At 45.3% G+C, this 22,853-nt stretch overlaps 1 protein-coding gene across 2 annotated transcripts; it reads right to left on the bottom strand.

Moving 5' to 3' along the window:
* Positions 1-283: 283 nt before the first annotated feature.
* APEH (acylaminoacyl-peptide hydrolase) lies at positions 284-18,241 on the bottom strand. 2 transcript variants are annotated; one of them, XM_061617819.1, is made up of 22 exons: positions 18,101-18,241; positions 17,704-17,833; positions 16,224-16,350; positions 15,125-15,215; positions 14,629-14,734; positions 14,178-14,338; positions 13,024-13,161; positions 12,472-12,563; positions 12,039-12,079; positions 11,829-11,950; positions 10,653-10,713; positions 9,209-9,306; positions 8,785-8,836; positions 7,452-7,540; positions 6,588-6,726; positions 6,346-6,429; positions 6,160-6,240; positions 5,590-5,678; positions 4,909-5,099; positions 1,280-1,382; positions 1,040-1,146; positions 284-823 (listed from the first exon to the last, which is right to left on the bottom strand). In XM_061617819.1, exons 1-22 carry the CDS (start codon positions 18,146-18,148, stop codon positions 721-723), a joined length of 2,253 nt encoding a protein of 750 aa, XP_061473803.1. In that variant the 5' UTR covers positions 18,149-18,241; the 3' UTR covers positions 284-720. The 2 variants fall into 2 exon arrangements, with proteins under 2 accessions (XP_061473803.1, XP_061473804.1); XM_061617820.1 differs by having other exon boundaries at positions 14,659-14,734; positions 18,101-18,239.
* Between the last annotated feature and the right edge of the window lie 4,612 nt (positions 18,242-22,853).

The raw sequence follows: 22,853 nt of genomic DNA, 5'->3' as shown, positions 1-22,853 counted from the left end.
CATCTGTAGCTACAGGCTGGATGGAAGGAGATCTGAAGAGTAAGGTATAGTTACTATGTGTCCATCTTTAAAAAGACTGCATTACATTCCAGAAATCCCTTTGTGAATCATCACTTTTTCTATCGAGTTAAAAATTGCTAGTCCCACTATCTTTTTCTTTCCAAAAATATCCACAATTCTTCAATGAAGTTTGCATCTCAGTAGCTGACAAACCCCAGTCATTCACAATCTCTAAGTAATACACTATGCCAGCCAGCCACTCAAAAGTTAGGAGAGAGAAGTCTTAGACAACCAAGCATGCTTTATTTATTTGCTTTTTGCAGATGGACTCTTTGTGGCTCACCTGCTCCAGTTCTGTCCCCCAAGACCAGGGCTAAAGACAGAGATTCTATTAACATTCAATAGGACCATTTCTCAAGACTCCAGCACCGGACAGTTCCAAATAGCCACTCACTATGGTGGAACTATTAATAGGAGTGCAAGATCTGGTAAAGTGTGTGATGAATGTGACTTCTGGCACAAATGAGGACATATCACTTATTCTTGTACTGAGTCACTGTCATGTACTTATTCAGGCTCTGGATATGATGAATGAAGGTACCAAAGTAACCAGTATCTACAGTGGCTTTTGAAATTGAAGTGACTTGGATCTTTGTTGGCTAGTCGCACTGCTTAAAATGGAAGTAGGTTACAAAAGGCGTAGGCCAGCTTTTGTAGTCATCATTTTAAGTACTGGATCAGCCAGAGTGCAATATTCATGAAGCCATCTGCCTCAGCCTCCACACCAGAGAGTGCATGGCTATTGCCTGAGTAAAGCAGCATCCTAGAAAGAGACAGACAGAAACAAACATTAGCCATAATGCCATTACTGTCCATACCACCGTCTCTTACCAGACCTTCTGCCCACACATAATTATCTCCCTCTGCCCCAGTCCCATCCCATATATTTCTAGTCTCTTGACCATCCTCCCTTTGCCCCATAGAGCCTTGTGCAACCAGTTCCTTTGCATTACTTCCCAAACATGCCTAATATGCTTACCGGGTGGCAACGCCCCTGGCCTTGAGAGCACGGTAATACTCCAAGCCTTGCTTGGGGGGTACACGTCTATCTTCCTCTCCTATCATTAAAAGAACAGGTGTCTGAACCTAAAGGGGAAAAGTGCAAGGCTGTCAAGGTAGATGTTGGAAACCAAAGCCAGGAAACTGAAAAAGCGAAAGCATGGGGATTCTCAGACCAATGGATGTGGAGATGGGAGGGGAGAGTGTGTGTATATTGTACCTTGTCAACATACTGCATAGGCGAACGAAGCAGCATCTCTGTCCCATGTCTGGGATCTGGGAGAGCAGCATGGTCATAGGGCAAGCCAGCCTCGGTCAGGCACCTAGAAGAAGTAGGACAGCAAATATCAGTAAGGACAGGTTAAGAAACAGGAAGCAGAGGGAAGGAATAAATGGAAAGTGGAGAAATGTCAAAAGTGGAGTAACCCAAGGATCAGTATTGGGACCAGTGCTTTTTAATCTATTCATTCATGATTTAGACTCAAGTTTGCTGATGATACTAAGTTGTTCAAGGTGATTAAAACAAAAAAGGGATTATAAGGATCTCCAACAGGATATCTCCAAAGTCGATTAATGGACAGTAAATAGGCAAATGCAATTCAATGTAAGCAAGCGTAAGGTGATGCACACTGAAACAAATATATTTAAATTTCACATGTACACTCATGTGGTCTGAACTGGCAGTGACTGAGCAGGAACAAGATCTTGGGGTCGTAGTGGATAGCTCGCTGAAGATGCTGATCCAGTATGTGGCAGCTGTGAAAAAAGCAAATTCCATGCTAGAGATAATTAGGAAAAGGATTGGAAATGCAACTGATGCAAATGCAAATGCAAGTGATCTGGATGTGGGGAGTTTTACATCTCTCCCTTTGTCATGGACAGATCACTGCTTGCTGAAGTTTAGACTTTCAGCGACCTTTTCCCTCCGCAAGGGTGGGGGACCTATTAAATTGGTCCGCCCCCGGAGACTAATGAATCCTGAAGGTTTTCAAAGGGCTCTGGGGGATTTTCCGGCTGATAGGGCTGGCGCTCCTGTTGAAGCCCTGGTTAATCTGTGGAATGCGGAGATGGCCCGGGCTGTCGACACGATTGCTCCTGCGCGCCCTCTCCTTTGCAGAGCTCATTCAGCTCCTTGGTATACTCCAGAGTTGAGGGCGATGAAGCAAGATAGGAGGCAGCTTGAGCGGAGATGGAGACGAACTCCTGATGAATGCAACTATACGCTGGTTTGTGCTTTCACCAAGCGGTATATAGGAGCGGTGAGGGCGGCGAAAAAACAATATTTTGCTGCCACTATTAAGGCATCTCTCTCCCGCCCAGCGGAGCTTTTTAGAGTTGTCCAAGGGCTACTCCATCTAGGCCTTCAGGACACTGTAGATACTTCGGTGGCCAGCTGCAATGAGTTTGCTGAGCACTTCCAGCATAAGATCTTACGCATGCATCGGGACCTAGACTCTCATTTTATAGCAGTTAACCCTAGTGAGGTGTCTGGTGCACAGTCTTATCATGTTTTGTTGGATGAGTTTCAGTCGGTTCAGTTCGAGGACGTGGACAAGGTGCTTGGACAGGTACGTGCAACCACTTCGGTACTAGATCCTTGCCCCTCTTGGCTAATAAAAACTGGCAAGGAGGGAACAGTTGGCTGGGCCAGGGAAGTGATAAATGCCTCCTTGCAAGAGGGAGTGGTCCCTGGCTGTCTGAAGGAGGCAGCAGTGAGACCACTCCTGAAAAAGCCTTCCCTGGACCCAGAGGATTTCAGCAGCTACAGACCAGTGGCAAATGTTCCATATCTCGGCAATATCTTGGAACGAGTGGTTGCTGACCAGCTCCAGGCGCTATTGGATGAAACCGATTATCTAGATCCATTTCAATCGGGTTTCAGGCCCGGTTTCGGCACTGAGACGGCCTTGGTCGCCCTGTTTGATGATCTATGTCGGGAGAGAGACAGAGGGACTGTAACTCTGTTGATTCTCCTTCATCTCTCAGCGGCTTTTGATACCATCGACCATGGTATCCTTCTGGAGAGGCTTGCGGAGTTGGGAGTTGGAGGCACTGCGTGGCAGTGGTTCCGCTCCTACTTGGCAGGCCGACTCCAGAAGATAGTGCTTGGGGAACATTGCTCGACACCGTGGGTACTCCAATGTGGGGTCCCGCAGGGTTCGGTTTTGTCTCCCATGCTTTTTAACATCTATATGAAGCCGTTGGGTGCGGTCATCAGGAGTTTTGGAGTGCGTTGTCACCAGTACGCTGATGACACGCAGCTCTACTTCTCCTTTTCATCTTCCTCAGGTGAGGCGGTCAATGTGCTGAACCATTGCCTGGACGCGACAATGGACTGGATGAGAACTAACAAACTGAGACTCAATCCTGATAAGACTGAGATGCTGTTGGTGGATGGTTTTTCCAATCAGATGGTGGATACATATCCTGTCCTGGATGGGGTTACACTCCCCCTAAAGGAACAGGTTCGTAGTCTGGGAGTCGTTCTAGACTCTTCCCTGTCACTTGAGGCTCATGTAGCCTCGGTGGCACGGAATGCGTTCTACCAACTTCGATTGGTAGCCCAGCTACGTCCCTACCTGAGTAAGGAGGATCTTACATCAGTAGTACATGCTCTGGTAACCTCACGTTTGGATTACTTTAATGCGCTCTACGTAGGGCTACCTCTGAAGATGGTTCGGAAGCTACAGCTGGTGCAAAATGCGGCGGCCAGACTGCTAACAAGAACGAAGCGGTCTGACCATGTAACACCTGCTTTGGACCGCTTGCACTGGTTTCCAATACGCTTCCGGGCCAAATTCAAAGTGTTGGTATTAACCTATAAAGCCTTATACGGCGCGGGACCTCGATATCTGTCGGAACGCCTCTCCCGCTATGAACCGGCTCGTACACTACGGTCTGCTACAAAGGCCCTCCTCGGGGTCCCGACTCATAGGGAGGCCCGGAGGGCAGTGACAAGATCAAGGGCCTTCTCAGTGGTGGCCCCCGAACTATGGAATAGTCTCCCCGAGGAGGTTCGCCTGACGCCGACACTATCATCCTTTCGGCGCCAGGTTAAAACCTTTCTCTACTCCGAGGCATTTTAATTTTTTGTTAATGATTGTAATGTTCGTAATTTGATTTTAGCCTTTGCTGTTTTTAGATTGTGAAATTTGATTTTAGACTGATGTTTTTGTACTATATTGTATTTTATTGTATCTATGTTCACCGCCCAGAGAGCTATTGCTAGTCGGGCGGTATATAAGTTTTAAAAATAAATAATAAATAAAATAAATAAACTGCCAATATCATCATGCCATTATTCAAACCAATGGTGAGACCACACTTGTAATACTGTTGCCTCCCCTCAAAAAAGATACTGTAAAAGAAAAGGTTCATAAAAGGGCAACCAAAATGATAGTGGGGCTGGAACAACTCCCTCATGAGGGAAGACTATAACATTTGGGGCTTCAAAACGTTTTAAAAAGACAATTAGGCAAATGCACAGAGGATAAGGTCATGAATGGCTACTAACCACAAAGGCTATGTTCTTCCTCCACTGCTGTATCCAATTCTAGCCCTACCCAGAGTAGGGCTACTGAAGTTAATGCACATGACTAACTTAAGTTTATTAATTTCTGTGGGTCTACTCTGAGTAGGACAAGCCTGTAATGTCTCTAAATACCAGTTTGCTGGGAATTGCAAATGGGGAGAGTGCTATTGCGCACTTCCCATTGGTATTTGGTTGGCCACTGTGAGAAAAGGATGCTAGGCTAAATGGGCCTTTGGTCTGATCCAGCAGGGCTCTTCTTAAGTCCTCATTACAGTAGCCATGGGCGTGTAGCTGTTCAGGGTGCCTTGAGTACACACCAGTCAGGGATGTCAGTGCTTCCAACCATGGAGGCCACATTGACCACAGGATTCCTGGCCACGCAAGCCTTGTAAATGCCAGGGTATTGGCCAATGAGATGGCAGGATAGGAAGCCTCCATGGGAGCCACCAAGCAAGGCTACTCTCTGTGCATCCATCAGTTCTTCCTGTAGCACCCTTTCCACACAGAACTGCAAAAAAGAGAAGAGGTGGTGTGCAACAATACTAAGGGGTAAAAAATAACAGGGTTGCAGCATCTTAATCAGAGCTCTGGACATTTGGACTGAGAATTGGCTGTCAGCAGAATATCTGATACAATCCTCATAGGACTATACCACCTCAATAAGTAGCCGGGGGGAGGGGGGAAATCACATGTTTGAATGCATCCCTTTCTTAAAAGCTCTCTGGCCCTGCACATGCAAAACAAGCACATTACATTTTCAAAAGTGGTACAGTCCCATAAGGATTGTACTATGTGCCTTGTCAATAATTTGAACTGGTAAAACTGCAGGTACATGAAATATAAAGATTTACCATCCTTGGCAGGGGTTAGGCTGAATCTCCTTCCCAACATAACCACCATGCTATGTACCTGTTTCTCCACTCAGTGAAGAGATACATAGATCTGCCCCTGCCCCCGGTCTCCGACTGGGGATGGAGGGAGGATTGGACCCCTCTTACCTGCACGTCCTTGACATCCTGACTGCCCACATTCCCTGGTAAAGAGTCCACACTGTCCTGGCCAAAGCCCAGTGATCCTCGATAATTCACTTAGGGAGGGAAAAACAGGCTCATTGAGACTGCCAGTTCTTTGCCAGCCACAAGCTCACTGTCCTCCAAGAAGTTGCACAACTACTAAGCATGGGGATGCCTCTTCTAATGGGAGGATGACACCATGGCAGGAACCTCCAGCTCTTACCACCTAAAGTAGCCTATTATCACCCATAGCAGTCCCTATCCCCCAAAGTGCAACTGCTACTTTCCAGAGGAGTGGGCATGCTTCTTGTGCCATTCCTCCTCATGTTTCACTCCCCTTGCACCCTCAGCTGGGATGCCCCAATGAAACAACAGACTAGGCAGGAAGAAGAGCAAGCAATCTGAACAGCACTACCACTCATTTACCACCTGTGTGAGAGAGGATCCAGTGACAGTCCACACTCAGCACCCCTAACTATGGTATACTGTTCTAGGATATACTAAGATCCCAGCAGCCCGTTGGGTGACTTAGGAATGCCCCAGACTATCACTCACCCAGCAGCACAGCAAACCCCATTCGACACAGCACTGCTGGGTACAGCATCCAGCTGCTGGTGAACACTGAATGTGGCCCGCCTGCAAAGGACAAGAAAGATGGGAGTGACGGTGAGATGAATGGTGAAAGGAATTACACCATGCCTTGAATGAGGAGGAGGGGAGGGAAGAAGACAAAGCACTTACCATGAGGTGAAACCACTAATGGAAACTTGGTCTTCACTGGCACCTGAGTGGGCTGGAGTAGGATGGATTCAAAATTGAGGCCCGCTGTGAAGGAAGACCACCGTTTGTAGGCCAGGTGAAAGTTGACACACAATCTGTGTATCACAACCCCAGTGCTCAAATTCTTCCTCAGCTCAGAGCAGGGAATGAAAGCCAGTGACATCTGGCAACATCTGCCCAATTTTTCCTCTCTAGGCACTCACCATACTGGGGGTTGTCCTGTTCTTGAGGAGGCTGCAGAGTACGGATATCCCAAGTGATTTCTTGAATTGGGCTGGCTTCTTCCAGGCACACCCAGTTCACTTCAGCTTCCTTGCCAGAAGGAGGTAGGAAGGCCACCATCTACAGCAAGAGGAAATATGTACTCAGCTGAAGTAAAGAGGAATCCACCACCACTCTCATTTAGGAGACTTGGCTAGAGAAGGTAATCTAGAATCTGAGGAACAGAGCATATCACTCTAAATAGCAGCACATATCAGATGTCTGAAAAGAAGACAAGAGGCAAGTCCAATGGAAATGGAGGGGAGAAAGACCAACATTGCTAACAAGATAGAGATGTTTAGGACAAATACACTTGGGTACACACGCAATCTCATATCTGTATTCTTGTATTCTGCTCTTAAACATCACATACTGACAATCCTTGACCCTAAAGCCTCTACTGTTTCAAGCTTTAGCTGTAAATGCCTTAGCAGAGGAAACACCACATGTTGTAGGCATCACAATGCCCATCACCTCCTCAGAATTACCAAAAGAAAATAAACTAAGCTCATATATAACAGCATGCTGCATCCTGACTACAAATTTGTTTAATCACACACAAACAAATTTTTGGCACAAAATGAAAACAGAATCTTCCAAGTTGAGAACAGAGGAGACTTGACTGATTAATTTGGTATGGATTGGTTCCTAAGTCCACTGGCTTGATTTATTTTAATATTTGGGTAACCCTAGGTAAAATGTATAGGGATAGAAACAACTTATTATTTTATAATGACTGCAATAGCAGTTCTGAGGGGTGTCAAACCTAAGTCCCTCTGCCAAACCTCTAGCCATTGGGCACTTACTAGCATGGGAGGACAGTTTGGAGTGGAAAATCTGGCCACCAGCAGATCTCGGTCAACGGTGAGCAAAGCCCAGCTTCCAGGATGGGAACCTAGGTAGGTAAAAGACCAAAGTTCCATGTTATGTTATATTTCTAGGCCACCTTTTGGCCAAAAAGGCCCCCAAGGCAGCTTACACACAAATAGAAAAACACAAATACAAAATACAAGTGAAAACAATACAATTTACAAAAATTCTAGCCAACAAAATCCTAGCAACAGCAGCTAAAAACCAAAAGCATTCATCTTCCTGGTAAAGGAGAATCCCCAGAAAAACATCACTAAGAGCAGGGGTGAGGGGGCAAGGCAGGTGGAAAAGCTTGTCCCTGATGGTCCCAGCCCAGTCTCACCCCTGCAGCATCACTGCCCCTCTTTCCCCCTGTATTCCGTGCTCAGGCTGAACATACATTACTTACCACTTTTTTTCTGACCTGGTACATTAGCATTTGACAACTCAGGGCCAGACAAGCTGTCCTGACATGAGCAAAACTTTAGGCCTGAGCAAACCTGGCTTGACACGAGCAAAGCTTTTGCTCTGAATCTATGTGCAGCTTTATGTATATGCTTGCCGTTAATAAAAAACAAACAAACAAAAAGGAATATGCAACACAATGGGTTGCATCCAAAGTATTTGGTATAAAACGAAAAGAGAATCTTCCAAGTTGAGAATAGAGGGGACTTGACTGATTAATTTGGTATGGACTGGTTTCTAAGTGGAAGTCCACTGGCTTGGTCTACTCAATACTTGAGTAATCTAGAGCGAGGGGGAGGGAGGAGGAGAGGAAAGGAAAGTTCCATTGCATGAGCAGAATTTGTTGGATATAACTCAATGTCTGGAGGAGGGCGGAGGAGAAAAATCAAAATCTAAGCAAGTGATAACATTAAACACAATTAGCTCCAGTTGTGTTAACTGAAGATAAGTTTGAAGAATTCCCTGAACAAAGACTGCAAAAGGCAGTCTGCCTGTTCCATTGGCAAAGCCTTGTGCTAAACTGGTCTAAAAAGTTTAGGACTCACTTCTCCTGAAGTTCAGAGGATGGGCCATCTTCCTTTGCTGAAAATGCGGCAATTAACTTTGCTTTGTATTCAGTACAATCAAGTTGTATCTTTCCCCCCTTTTGTAGCCTCGATTTCTGTTCCTGCTCTGTAAAATCCTTGTAAGCCCTCACACTGACTTATGTCAAAGCTTACATCATGGGATTTCTCTGCTAAGCAGCAGCAGGATGCGATGTAGACTTGTGTTACTGGAAAGAAGAAGCTAATTATGGAGGACCAGGCCACCATGGTTGGTACTTACCCTTGGTGAGAGAACACACAGTGCCTGATGATGTATCCACCACAATCAGCTCCTAGAGGAAAAGAGAGCATGGGAGAGATATACTCTTGGTTGCAGCTCCAGACAGCAGCTTCTCATGCAAGAAGCGGCGTCACAATGAATCAATATGCACACACACAGGAGCAAGGCTCCACCAGATTTTCAAGACAATCCTTTCTCTACAACACTATTTGGAATGAGCCAAATGTTCTGATGGTGCTATAATCCTGTTTTGTTATTTGGATCAGTCAGAGATCCCCACGTTGCTTATAGATGTCAGATGTGCTCGTTCAATGTGCCTGACACCTAAGATATTCTTTGTTTGGAGGTGCCCATAGTGATTAGCCTACTCAAACTACCTCTAGCTTCAAGCTAAAGCTCAAGGTATTCTGCAATCCATTCTTACCTGTCTGCTACGCTGAATTGTGTCCAGCACAACCCTCTGGCTATCTGCTGCCCAGCAGTGCTCAGACAGCGCTGTGCTATAGATTCCAGTGAATTCACCTATAAGAGATAAAAGCATGTTCACTGAAACTGCAGCTGCCCCACTGCAGTAAGACACAAGGAGTGCACTGGGAACTGGGCCGTGGAGTACACATGGTAAGCTCCATCACCCCCTGCTGCTTCAGAAATGGCCCATGAAATTCTGAAACCAAGACAAAACATCCAAATGGTGTAAAAATAATACAAATAAACTAAATTAAGTTATTGGCAATTTTCTGCCTTTTCATGGTACCAAAGAAACCTGCTGCGTGAGATGGCCCACCTCACTCTACCTAATGGTCGGGTCAGCCCTGATACCATTCCCCTTCACAAATATGTGAACTAATCCTTCTTTGCAGCAGGCCCCCCTGATATTGTTGGATATAACTCAATGTCTGGAGGAGGGAGGGGACAGACTTGGTCTGTCATCAGGGGAGGCTATTTCCACCTGCCTTGCCCCACCCTCCAGCCCTAGAAGCCTTCAAACGCAGCTTCTTTCAGAAGACTTTCTGGCCCTTTAGGTTGAGCTATGGGGGTTCGGGTGATGGAAGAGATTTTTGTATCAGCCTGGGGATTAGTTTTTAAATATTTTTGCTTTGGCTTTGTTGTTGAGCTTTATGCTAATTTATGCTTTGATGTATATGTATATGTATATATATTTTCTTAATGTAGTGATTATACTTTTTATTATGTGTTGTGCTATTGCATTTGGACTATTTGTATGAACCACTTTGAGCACATGTGCGTTTGTGGAAAATGTGGTATATAAATAAATTTAATAATAATAATAAAATAATAATAATATTCCACAGGCAGGATCAATCCGAGCCTGCTTTTCTTATGACAAAGAGGATGTGGATTTTCAGATCCTGAAAGAATTGGTAGAAAAACCCTGCAGAAAACCACTTACACAAGCAATAGGACCCCTAGCTGATTCCAAGCCTCAGAAAAACAAAGATCCTGGTGCTGCTTCCAAGGGATATTTCCCAAGAAAACCTAACTGAGAAGAAGCCATGAGCAGCCTGTGGTTAATCTTCAATACATTTCCCCAACGCTTATTGCTTTCCCCTTCTTCCTCAGATTCTCCTTCTTTAGCTTCTCCTTCACACTACCTTGTTTCCCCAAAACCACTCAAAGTCCTACTAAAGAATTTCATAGTCCACACTCCTGTAGTTACAATGATAAATGTAGGGGATTTTGAACAAGATATGCGAGTATGCATAATATGCAGTGATCATAATATTTGCCTTTGTTGATGCATAAGGAATTCTTGGCACATTCATAGGGTTCCATCAGATCTCTTCCAAGTCCTATCCAAACTTCTCCACTAAATATCCTGGGAGCACCAGTGCTGTCATAATACCTACCTTGGCTCTGCCGAGGCACAATCTCCACCACGACAGAAGTGAGCTTTGTGTACCAGTCATACTGGGGGGGGGGGGAGGAGAAGAAATCAAAAGAAGTCAGAAAAGGATGCGGCACAGCACATCTTCCTGCCCCACAAGTCTTTTTAAACATCAAGACATGCCCCTCAGAATCCTAGAGCTGAGGTGGTCTCTTTCAGCATATGCTGCTACTGAGAAAGGGGCACTGCAGCGCTTCATTATTCAGGAGGCCTGTGTCAAAGCATCACTTGCAGCATAGGAAGAGCTAACGTGATGGTTCTACTTGGACAATGCCAGTTCTTTTTATGCTCTCGTCACAGAATTCTGCCTCAATTCTTCTGACCAGGTTCTTCAAGAAGCAACCCTCAAAATCCCTGCCAGCAAATATGGATTCCCAATTGCAGTTGACACCATGGGAGAATTAACTCAGGCTCGCACAGAGCTTTGATCTCTCACACATCAGATTCACAACGTCAAAGCCCAGAAAAACCCCAACAGCTTAATAAAATAGTGACTCCTCCACAAGGATTTTCTGTATGGGGTTTGGGCCTTCTGCCTCATTTGCAGAAGAGGGCATAAATTTGCATATGCTTTGGCCGTATGCACATGTATGCAAATTGGCGTTCTCTTCTGTGGGGGTCACACATACTGTCTGACAGACAGAAGGTGAACAAGTGAAATTTTTGCCACAGTTGTATTTCCATACTAGAAAAGACTTAACCTGTTGAATTTCTGCCTGACACAATGATTAAACGTGCAACAACTCTGTGTTCCTCCTGTCCAGTTCCAAACTATGCAAATAACTTAATTTTCATGAGATGCAAACCATTTTGAAGCTGTAATTTGCTCTTCCCTGATCTGTGTGTGACTAATATTTTTACTATAACATTCTTAGCCATTCACATTTGTGACTTCACCCCTTGGCTAAAAACACTGATAGGCAGGAGGAGGCTCATTTCTCACAAAACAGTAGGTTAGATTGATACCTCCACATTTTGCTTCATAACTCTTCTGAGATTTACTTTTTTAAATGAAAGCTCAGCACCTGGGTCCCTGCTGCCTCAGGGCCCAGTTCAGAAGTATTCCCTGCACCTATACAGAGAGCAAGAGTCTAATGGTCTGTCATGCAAATAGCCAAGGCTCAAACACAGGACTCACCATGCAGAGACGGCTGCACTGTTGGTGTGGCCCAGAAGCCTGGTTCTCCAGGTATACGATGCGACATTGGTCTGGGCTCAAGCGTGGAGACCAAATGGCCTTGGTGTCATCTGATAACAGCTCTACAATAGGAAGGGAGACAGTGAATTAAGAGAGGACTATGAGAAGGACTATGATTGGGAAACAAAAAACCAGCAGCACATCTCTCACCACAACGGCCGCCTGTCAGGTCCACATAGAAGAGAGCTGATCTGGAAGGAGAAGCACAAAACAGAAGTGGTGGTTACATGGGAGAGCAGACTGGCCAAGGTGGGGGGGTGGGGAGAGAAAAGAAAAGGCACCTGCCTTCTCAGCTCAGGAATACTAGCCCAGCTAACTTCTTCCTGATGAGGCAGCAGAGTGGTTCTCATACAGAAAATGGGCAAGGCCTAGAAGGGAAGAGGGCCCAAGTCTAATCTGGGAACCTACTTCATCTGCAGGAAGCCACACAGCTCCTTCTTAGTCACAGGACCACCATCATACCTCCCTTCAAGTGCATCTAATATCCCTAGGCACACTTCCCTATCAGTTGATCCTCCATCCCTCTCCTAATATAGAGGGTTAAGCCCACTAGGATTATTAGTGGTTCTGGCAGGAAACTTACCTGCGATTGGTGCAGTGCCTCAACCCTAGACGGAAGGGCTCATGCCACCATCCTGTAAACACCACCCCTGTGTCACCAGGAGTCCAGAAGGCCTAGGGGAAAAAGAAATGCAAAGTCAAGCATGCACAGGCAGTTAAGTCTAAGAGGTTGTATTAGAACTAAGTCCTACTAAGAGTAGACCCACTGAAATTAATGAACCTGTCATTGGCGCCCTGGGCTCCTGCTGGGAGGAAGGGCGGGATAGAAATCAAATAATAAATAAATAAATAAAATATTTCCTTCAGTTGGGTCTACTAGCACCGAATACCACCCTCGCATTTTACAACATCTCCAGCATGCAGGGGGAGACAGGTTCAAAGTGCTACGTCTGTAATAATCCAACTAATTCCCAGACTCGTCAGAATTTTTTGTAAGCTGCTTTGAGAGCTTCTTGGGGTGATAAAGCAGGCAAAAGTATTGTAAATAAATACATTTTAAAATAAAAGGAAACCCTTATCCAAGTATAATTGGGCTGCAGGGTGCTAACCATCTCCCTAGTTGCCTTGTACTCACCTGCCCAGGGGAGATGTGCTCTGGCACACTCTCCAGAACTGACACATTGTTGCTCTCAATGTCCAATACACACAGTACAGGGATGCTTTTAGCCACCAGGGACTCCCCCCAGTCTTCATAGAACACAAACTGCTCTCCCTGGGAAAAGAGAAATGAGAATGCAGAGGCCCCCTGAGACACACCGAGTGTTTGCAAAGGAATCCTCAGCTGTCTGGCAGGCTGCCAGGAGTTGCATCACTGGTTTTCAACTTTGCATCAGTCAAGACAGAATGCAAGTATGCACACACGCTTGCTTACAAATTCAGCCATTCCACTGCAGGCGTATCACCTTGGAAGCAGCTGCTCTCTCAGAACCAACGTTCGAGATGGAAGCAGCAGCTGTACCACATTTCAAATATAAATGAGGCCTCCAAACCATGACATTAGGGCAATTTTTCATAGGTCAAAATGGTGGGAATGGGAAAATGCATTAGGGCCTAATGTCATGTGCTGTATGAACAGCAAAAGGCTGGCTTTCAGCAGAAAAATCTGCCATGAACATGGATGCAGGCTGGGTCAGTGGAGTGGCTGATATCCAATGCTTGGAATTCAAAGCACTTGGTTATTAAGTAGCATGCCTGGCAAGAGCAGTTTGTGAGAATGATAAAACTGAAAACTATATTCAAAAGTCCCATATTCAGGATAATCATCCTGTCCTTTCTGCTTGCTATGCACTAAAAGTGTGGAAGTTCGCTCACTGTGAATCCAGCTACAGATGCTGCTTGTGCAGCTCAAGGTGCCTAGAAACCATTGGGATGGGTATGGCTTAGGGTTTTGTTGGAATCAAGATTTGGTTTTAGAAATATATTATTTTTCCTTTTTTGATTATGTTCTTGTATGTTTATTCTTAGACCTTATTATGAATTATGGATTGTTTAATTTTATTGTATATTTACTAATATGTAATGCTTTCATTAGGCTATCATTTACATGATTATTAAAATTTTGTAAAATTTTGTAATGTGTTGTGTTAGCAAATTCTCTAATGAAACCTTTTTGATGTTGTGAGCTGCTTTGAGCATGGAAAAATGGCATACAAATAAATGATGACATCAGTGAACAGAAATTGAAATACTGGCTTGCAGGACACTAGGCAAACCAGAAACTCATCCTACCTTAATGGCTTTATCTCGTCTGTCTGACTTGGTCAGTTCCTCTTCACTGCTCAGCTCTGGAGCTTTTGGTTTAAAGAACGACTCAGCCTTGGGGCGCTTCTTCTCCGCCACGTAGAGAAGGTGCGTCTCTGAGTGTGACCAAGCCAAGCAGCCAAATTGGTCTGGGGGAGGGAACAACATAACCATAGATTCAAGTGCATCACTGACTGATCTTCTCAACCAAAGATGCCAGGACCAGGAGCATCCCACTGATCCTTGCTGCCCTACGTAAAACCATCACCCCCCATATTTTTCAGTCACCCAATAATAGTCTAGATTTCCCAAGTCCTCTCTTCAAACATGACAAAAAGAACTCTCCTTATTAGGAATACTCAAGGACACCTCACCATCACCACCACAAGTGCCAAGGAAACGAGGTGTGTGGGGGCCTGGCTATGCACGTGACTCTTACAAACTGAAGGAGAGCTGCAGGAAGCCTCACCATCCTCATACACTTGGCCGTGCTTCTCCAGGGATGTCAACTCAATGCTCTTCACCTTGCGGTTCTTCTCCCACACCTGTGGGAGCAGAGACATTGAATCTTTAGTCTCTGAGCCCCCTTGCTCAGGTATCCAATATCTTCTTGGATCTATTCCAAGCCACATGACAGAGCCATGAGCTTATCCCTTCCCTTCCACCGAAAAGAAACAAAAGCCACTCAAATAAAGGCTGCCGCACAACTGCCTCCTAAGTTGGAAGCATGATGATGGCACAGTTGTAAACAGTGACCAGCTGGAGAATCAGTATTGTGCAGCTGAAAAAATGGGCAGAATAAAAAGCCATGTTGTTCTGGGAATGAAAGGGCTGATCATCTCTAAAGGCTCTACATTACATGTTTCAAAAATGCTAGATAGACAGGAGCAAGTCCTTTTGGTCTAGAAGGGATCCCTTCCTCCAACCTGGTATACCTCAAGGAACTGTTTTTCCTCGCCTTTGCTGTTATTAGTCTTTCGCAGTACAGCTTTCTGTGCTCCACTAGGAGAGTCCCGGCTGAGCAGCCTAAGAGGGAAAGCAACGTGGTTAGCATACGGAAAGATGAAGGCATGTGCCAGGAGAGATGGAAAGGCAGCTCAGCCTGTGACCATCCTTCCAGGACAGGTATGAGGAACATGCAGCCCTCCAGATGTTGCTGAACTCCCAACTCCCCATCGTACCAGATCACTAGCCAAGCTGGCTGGGCCTGGTTTCTCCCCAGCCCTATTCTGGGAGGAACAGCCTGTGCTCTGAGAGCAAGGTAGGGCTACTGCAGCTGCAAGGGACAGCAAATACATCGCACAAGGAAGTCTTACCCAAGGGGCTTTGGATGGACACCAAGCAAGAGAGTGAAGGGGATGAGTGGTTTATGAGGGTTACCCCCATTGTTATTTGATAATAAAGTATATGTTTGGAAATATATATAATGTAATGTAAGGACCACCACATCCCACACATTTCCCCATATGCTCAAGTCAACAGCCACGTCCCCCTGCCTTGAGATGAGAGGCAGGTAGGCACAAGAAGACAGGGCCTTTTAAGATTGGTGCCACAGCTATTGAGCACCCTCCCAACTAAGGCCTGCTTGCTTGTCTTTTGAGCAGCAGTGAAAATCTGGATTTTCTGGAAGTACCTGCACAAGCAGTATTTTCTGCTGCAGAGGTTTACAGATTTACGTTTTATTATAGCCTTTTTTCTGATGCTGCTGGATATGATAGATAAAGGTGCACTGCACTTAAAAATTGTTTTCCTGATTTTATACAGTTTTAATTTTCCATAAGCTGCCTTAGAGGTCCCTTTGGACCAAAATTATGGAATGTCAATATTTTCAAAATAAGACAATTTGACCTCAATACAGGATTTGGATTGCCTTGATGCAGAAAATGGAATTTCTCTTACTACTGACACTGGAGACTCAAGGCTACACTGATCTCTGGGGGAATTCCCCGGGACTTCAGGAGACCACATTCAGCTTTGGCACTGGTCTGGCATTTCTGCAGAAAGGATGGTGAAACACAATAAATGGAGACTTACTCTCCCTTGATTTCAGTGCAACTGCCAGAGGGGCTTGAGTACACAATGGACTGGCTGTCGTGGAAGATGAGGTATTGACGGCAGAATTTCACATTTTCAGCTCTTTCCAAATCTCGCTGGGACCACTCTGAAACAGAGAGAAAGAACTCAGTTTCTGTCTAGCCTGCCATGTTTATTTATTTATTATTTGACTGATATTCTGCCCTTCCTCCCAGCAGGACCCCATAGTGAGAACCAACCTTCCCTTCATCGTGCACAAAAAAACCCAAACCTCAAAACAACCACAACAACAAACTGGAAAAGACCAGAAGTCATTGTCCTATCTTCCTCTTCCCCACTGCAGGCAAGACCAACCAGGAGAAGACAAGATGAGCCTCCCTCCTTTACATAAGCTCACCTGTCACCTACTTTAATATTTTTCCAATACCAGACAAATAACTATTTTCCTGGGCATATTTTAAGCTATGGTTTTATACTGTACTTCTGTGGATCTTATTCCCCAGTCCTCAGCTTCAAACTGATTTGTTGCTACAAAGTTTCATTTACTGAATATTTCCTTACATTTATATCCCACCTTTCTTCCGTCACAGAATCAAAGGTGTTATACATGTGGTACCCAGACAGTCACCCATCCAGGCACTGACCAGACCTTAGCTTCACCTCATGTGCCTTCACACCAGTGACCTCTGTTTTAAAGTGATTTCTGGTTTTATAATAGTATTGTAGGCAGCCAGTGTGGCATAGTGGTTAGTGTTGGACTATGGCCTGGGAGCCCAGGGTTCAAATCCCCATGCAGCCATGAAGCTTACTGGGTGACCTTGGGTCAGTCACTGCTAGTCAGCCTCACAGAAAGGCAATGGTAAACCACCTCTGAATGCCACTTACCATGAAAGCCATATTCATAGGGTCGCCATAAGTCGGAATCGACTTGAAGGCTGTACACACTGGTTGTACTTTGTTTTATTGTTAATTTTAGGGTTTTTTAAAAATCCCTGTAAGCTGCCCAGAGAACTTCGATTGTAGGGTGGCCTATGAAGTATATGTATGTATGTATGTATGTATGTATTATAGTTAAAGGTCCACCAATCCCATACCTGGTCCACACTCAGGACTGCCAATAGCAACTACTTTTAGGCTTTATTCCTCGTGATCATCCGAGAAAGGTAAAAAATTGATGGTATTGAAACACAGGAACTCGCCAGTCAAAGCTAGAGAAAGCCTGGTGCTGACAACTAGTTTCTTGGTTTACCTTGCCTACAGGAGTGATGGTTCAAGAGCAAGGTAGGGGAAAAATATAATCATGGCCACAATACACATCTCATTTCTACAGAGCAATAATAATGATAATAATAAAAATTGTTTTATTATTTTATTTGAATTGTTAGTCGCTTGCTACCCGAAGGTCTCCAAGAGACTTACAACACTGTTAAAAACAATACAGGTCTCAAATGATGTCAGCAGAATAAGGGAGATGGTTTACCTGTGTAAATGGTGCAGTATTTCCCACCATACTGAGTTGTTATCTCAGGCCCAATACAGGCACTGGAAAGAGATGGGAACTGGCTAAGCTCACGGTACAAAGCGGCTACTTCCTCTGCATCATTCAGCAACTGCAGTTATAAGAAAAAGAGAAAAGAAAGCAGCGGCATAATTAGTTGGGACAGACTCCAGGGAAAAGCAACACAAGCATGCTTGCAATTAGCTCAGGGCAGGAAACAACTGCTTCTAGGCTAGAAGCTCAAGCAGCAGGCAGGAAACATGTGAGATGGGGCCCTTTTGGTGAGCTGGAGGAAAGAGAGCACACAGCTAGCTGGAGACATAACAGACATGGCCTTGTGCCTTCTGCAGGATAGATGGCTGTAGCAGCTGCTCCTCACTTTTTCCCAAAGCCGGTGTAACCATGTGAACAAAGGAAAGGGCTGCATCACTGCTGTACGTAGAAGAGATGCTCACTGCCTCCTTCCCAGCAAATGAGGCTGCCGTATGAGATAGGGTGTATGCTTCTCTGTCTTCTACTCAGTTTTCCTTTTCAGTCTCTTCCCCCCCCCTCCCGGATACAGCACCTGTACTATTTAAAACTCCTTTCTTTTGGAACTTTTGGAGTCCTTAGTCTGTAAGGTGACACAAATCTTCTTTATGTTTCAACTCCAGTTTACAATCCAAAATAAGACAGAGTTGGGCATTTCATGTCTGTTTTGATAGTTTGCTTTTGAAAGGGATGAAACTAAGAAGTTTCTTCTGTACAAAGTTACAGGTTTTAAACAGCAGAGGTGCCCTTTAAACTGCCAAGGTATTTATTAACCCAGCCCAAGTTAATGAATGACACTCTATGCCTGGCACCAACGGAAATACACTCTGAGGAAGGACAAAGTTTCAAAAGCTGCATCCAGCACACTATCTGCTTTGGAAGGCCAGGCCAGACCATCATGCAGTAATATCAGAAAAGTTATCAATCCCTTTATTTACAAAGTTCAGGAGTGAGCGTGGATCCTTATATGGCATCAGCAGGGATGGGAGAACCCCAAAAGTTTGCAGATTCACACACAGAAAAAATTAGGAAAATCTCTTGTCCAGTGGGGAGGGAACCAAATGGTCTAATGAGGACTGAGAACACTCAGTGAGCATAGAATGCTGACTAGCTGTTTTGGGGTGGTGGAATGGAGTATTCTGAAACAAGACACAGCTAGCTGGAATACTGAACCTCATAACCTCATGTTCCAACATTTTGTCTCCAGGTTTATTTATTTATTTAATTTATTACATTTATACCCTGCCTTTCTTTTCATCATAGAAACCCAAGGCGGCTTACATATGGTTTCCACGAGGTCTCCCATCCAGGTACTGACCAGACCTGACCCTGCTTAGCTTCAGCAGGGAGCTAGCCTCATGTGAGTTCAGACCATGTATTTTTCTAAAATAGGGTATCTATGAGTGAAGATCACATGGAGAGGAGAGGGGAGTTCCCCATTCATGTAGGCACCATTTGCCTTTGCAGCTACGTAGCAGGAGGGAAGGAAAGAACAGCCCCCCTTGCCTTCCTTGCTCATGAATGGTTCCTTCATGCCATCAGTGGGGATGAAGCATGGTGGACGGGGGTGGGGGGCAGTGAGTCCAAGAAAAGTCTCCCCACCTAGTTTTCCTCTCTGTTCTGTGGTTGCCTCTAAAAGCAAGCGTGGGGAACCTGTGGCCTTCCAGATATTGTTGGACTCCACCTCCTCTCAGACCCCAACAGCCAGAGATTATGGGAGATTGAGTCCAACATCACTGAGACCACAGTCCACACCCTGAGCAGAGGTGCTGCTTAACGGAGTGGCGGGGCTACTGTTTACACTGGCCAGGGTGCCACCCTGGAGCTGGTGCAGCAATGGCACAATGCCATTAACAGTGAGGCTAACTCCCATTCCTGTGGATCTAGGACTGGATCAGCCCCTCTCTGTCCCCACAATGCTCGATTTGGGGGCTTTCTGTGGGCTGCTGCTGACAGGAATCCTACTGGTGGCACTTCCACCCACCTGGCAGGCAGGCAGAACAGGGAGCTCCAGGCTGGCAGACTGATGCTGATGCCATGCTGTGGACAGAGGGACACCCCCCATTTAAATCCCTCCCCCCCAGACCAGAGCAAAGGGAGTCTGGACTAGAGCCTGAGAGCCACAGGTTAGCCACTCCTGCTTTAAAGCAACAGATCTCCTTCAGTGCAACACTTTTGAGTTCAATGCTCTTCTGAGCAACAGTTGCTTTATAACATAAAGGGAGCTGAGCACTTCCTTCATCTCCCAGATGATGGGGGAATGGGGAGAGATTGGACGCTGAGGTACCTTATCCCAATAATGGAGTGGACAAGGAACAAAATAACCCATCCTTTCTTATCCTCAACCTCAAGGGTTTCCATTTGTAGCAACTTAAATTAGTGCCATATTCAGTTGTTACAGTGGTTTTGCAATTCCAGGTCCAAACCTTTTTTAAAAAAAACAATATTTCGGAGTTGTGATGGTTCCCACACTGTGTGTGTGTTTGGGGGTGGGGATGTTGAAGTACTCTAACAGGCATCAACTTTTTTTTGGTAAATGGAGAGATGGAACTGAGAAGTTGTTGGCACCTCCCCGCAAGACTTCCACAACAGGAACACATCCAAGAGGCAAAGCTTCCACCATTTCCTACTCATATTTGGGGAAGTTTCACTTGTTGAATGTTTGCTGGACAGAGTGGAAGCTGGTAACTTTGGACAGGGACGGGCATCCCATTGCAGGAATAATATACACGGGTAGTTAGCGGGGGGGTGGGTGGGAAGGAGAGAGGGAAGAAGGAGTCCGGTCATACTTTTAACCCCGCCAAGGGGACGCAAGGAACCGCACCCACCAAACCCTGAGCGGGGCATTGTGGGAAGGGCCATACAGCGTATAGCGGGGACTATTCAGCACGCCTCCCATCAACGCAGGCGCCGTCCACCACCCTCTCCTCCGGGGGGACCTGAGGACCCCCCCCCCCTCATCCCTCACCGGTGATTCCATCTCCTTGCTTTGCTGCTGCGCCAATTCCGGCGGTTCCAAATGTCGTAGCCTTCCGCTCGGTACCTCAAGGGTGGGTGGGGCTGTGCCTTTTGAGTCTGGCTGTTACCATTGGCTCTGGACCTGCCCGTCAAAGTAGAGAAAGCTCCTAAATGGAAAGTCTGATAATTCCTTTATCTGGAGACGGGACTTCCTGTGTTACATTTAAGACCACTTTGGTCGCTGCTCGTGGGAAACAAATACAGAGCTTAACCGAGAAGCGCCTGTCCCTCTTTCTAAATGTCTTTTCTTCGCCCACAAAATGTCAGATTTTAAACACTTAATGTGCTATGGAGAAAGGCCCTTGTAATGAGGCTTCACGGAGAGTGGCTTATTATAGGTAATCCAGTGTTATCCCCATATTGCAAGTTAAGGCTGAGGGAGAAGGTTTTAGGACAGCCCTGTGGTGTAGTCTACTCTTACTGGCTGAGAGAGTGGCTTATTTATTTATTTTTAATTGGCATTCCATCTTTTGTTTTTTAAAATAAGTTAGCTTGACGGTATCTGTGTCTATATACAAAACTTTTCAAAAAAGTTCAAGGCAAGCTGACAGAAAAAGATACAATATCTAGAGACAAAAATATTATCTAGATACAATAAAACACAGATAGTAGTCTATGACAAGCTTGCAGCATAGCCCAATGTTGCTGTGTAAAGCTAATGCAGTCCAGTCACCCTTTTGTACAATAGACTTGCATTTCAAATAGTTCTTTAAAATGCTGGTAGTTATTATGGCTCCCTTTCTAGTATCTTTCTGTCTGCGGCTGTTTTGGTTTCCATGAGAGAAATGCCCTGAAGTATAATATGCCAGGCTACAGGAAGAATAATTCTAATTAAATTACTACCCTAGCACCTTGTGCTCTATTCACTGGATACAGTTGTGTTCCAGTTTTTCAGTGCTAACCCTGTAAAATGGTGATGGCAAGTCTAATTCTTTGAGGCAGGATTGGACTTCCCACCGCCATTTCTGTGGGAGAGAGCTGGATGTTTGACTATCTTGGAGGGTAAAAGGGACTTTCTGTTATGTTTTGGTCTCAGGAGGTGGTGACAGCTTTACTGGGTTGCACAGCTTCCTCATGCGTCTTGTTATACTCCAGCCAGGTGGGTTACTTCCTTTTGGGGGGTTTAATTTATTCCTTGTTAATTTGTGTTATTTCTCCTTTAACTTTTCCCCCTACACCTGTTATGTGTGTAGCTGACTCTTGTCTGAAACTCTGGAAGGCTGCTACCAGTCAGTGCCAACAATACTGAGCTTGATGAACCAATGGCCTAATGATAGAAAGCAGCTTCCTTTTTTCCTGGAAGATTCTACCCCATCCTTTGGGAGCGGGGTATCACTTTAATCCTTGGCACTCATTTTTCTAGTTTCCCCTTCCAGTCTCTCACTCTCTGGAGATCGTAATACCAGCTCTTTTGTCCCAGTTCCTTTAACACTTACTCTGTATCATGCCTAGCCACTCCTTCCTTTTTGAGATTAAGTCTGGGTAATGTCATTTCCTTGTCCCAGTTCAATTGTTCTCAGTAAGCACTACTGGATAGCTAAAAGTAGCTGTGGCCCTGTGACACCTGTAGGCAGGTAGTTGCTTGCAGTGCAACTGGGGTGTGTGTGACTCCATTGGAAATGTTCGTACCTGGGCTCAATGGCAAGTGAGAAATTTGCTCTCCCCTGTACTGTAGAAAAATTCTACATCTGAAGCTTCCAAGGAGGAGAGAGAATAAGTCCATCCCTATTGTCTATGGCTTCTGAGCCATTTTAAAATATTAATGCTGTTGGTAGGTAATAGAATCTAGCTACCTACCAGTCAATCACTACCATTATTCCAAGGAGGCCAGAGTGTTATATCTGCCCCCCTTGCTTTGTTATCACACCAGTCATGAGAGATGGGTTAGAGTGACTGAGAGATGGCAACAGGGTCACCCAGTAAGCCTTGTAGCTGAGTGGGATTTGGTGTTCTGATGCTTACAAATCATAGGTGCAGGCACAGGCTCTTGACCCAGGCTATGTATGCACCATACATTTAAAGCACATTTTCTCCCAAGGAATCCTGGGACTTGTAGTCTATTAAGGGTGCTGGTAATTGTAGCT

The sequence above is a fragment of the Rhineura floridana genome, chromosome 3 (genome assembly GCF_030035675.1).
Source record: "Rhineura floridana isolate rRhiFlo1 chromosome 3, rRhiFlo1.hap2, whole genome shotgun sequence".
Classification (NCBI taxonomy): Eukaryota; Metazoa; Chordata; class Lepidosauria; order Squamata; family Rhineuridae; genus Rhineura; species Rhineura floridana.
The sequence above is the reverse complement of the archived record's forward strand: the minus strand, read 5'-3'. Positions and strand labels throughout refer to the sequence as shown.

What these genes read in the sequence shown, in the direction of transcription:
- APEH (XM_061617819.1), bottom strand. Translation starts at nt 18,148, where the DNA reads ATGCAGCCCTTTCCTTTGTTCACATGGTTACACCGGCTTTGGGAAAAA. An exon ending in CCTGACAGGCGGCCGTTGTG is followed by an intron (nt 11,951 to 12,038) that starts GTGAGAGATGTG and finishes TTCCTATTGTAG; the next exon opens with AGCTGTTATCAGATGACACC. An exon ending in CTATGCAGTATGTTGACAAG is followed by an intron (nt 1,147 to 1,279) that starts GTACAATATACA and finishes TTTCCCCTTTAG; the next exon opens with GTTCAGACACCTGTTCTTTT.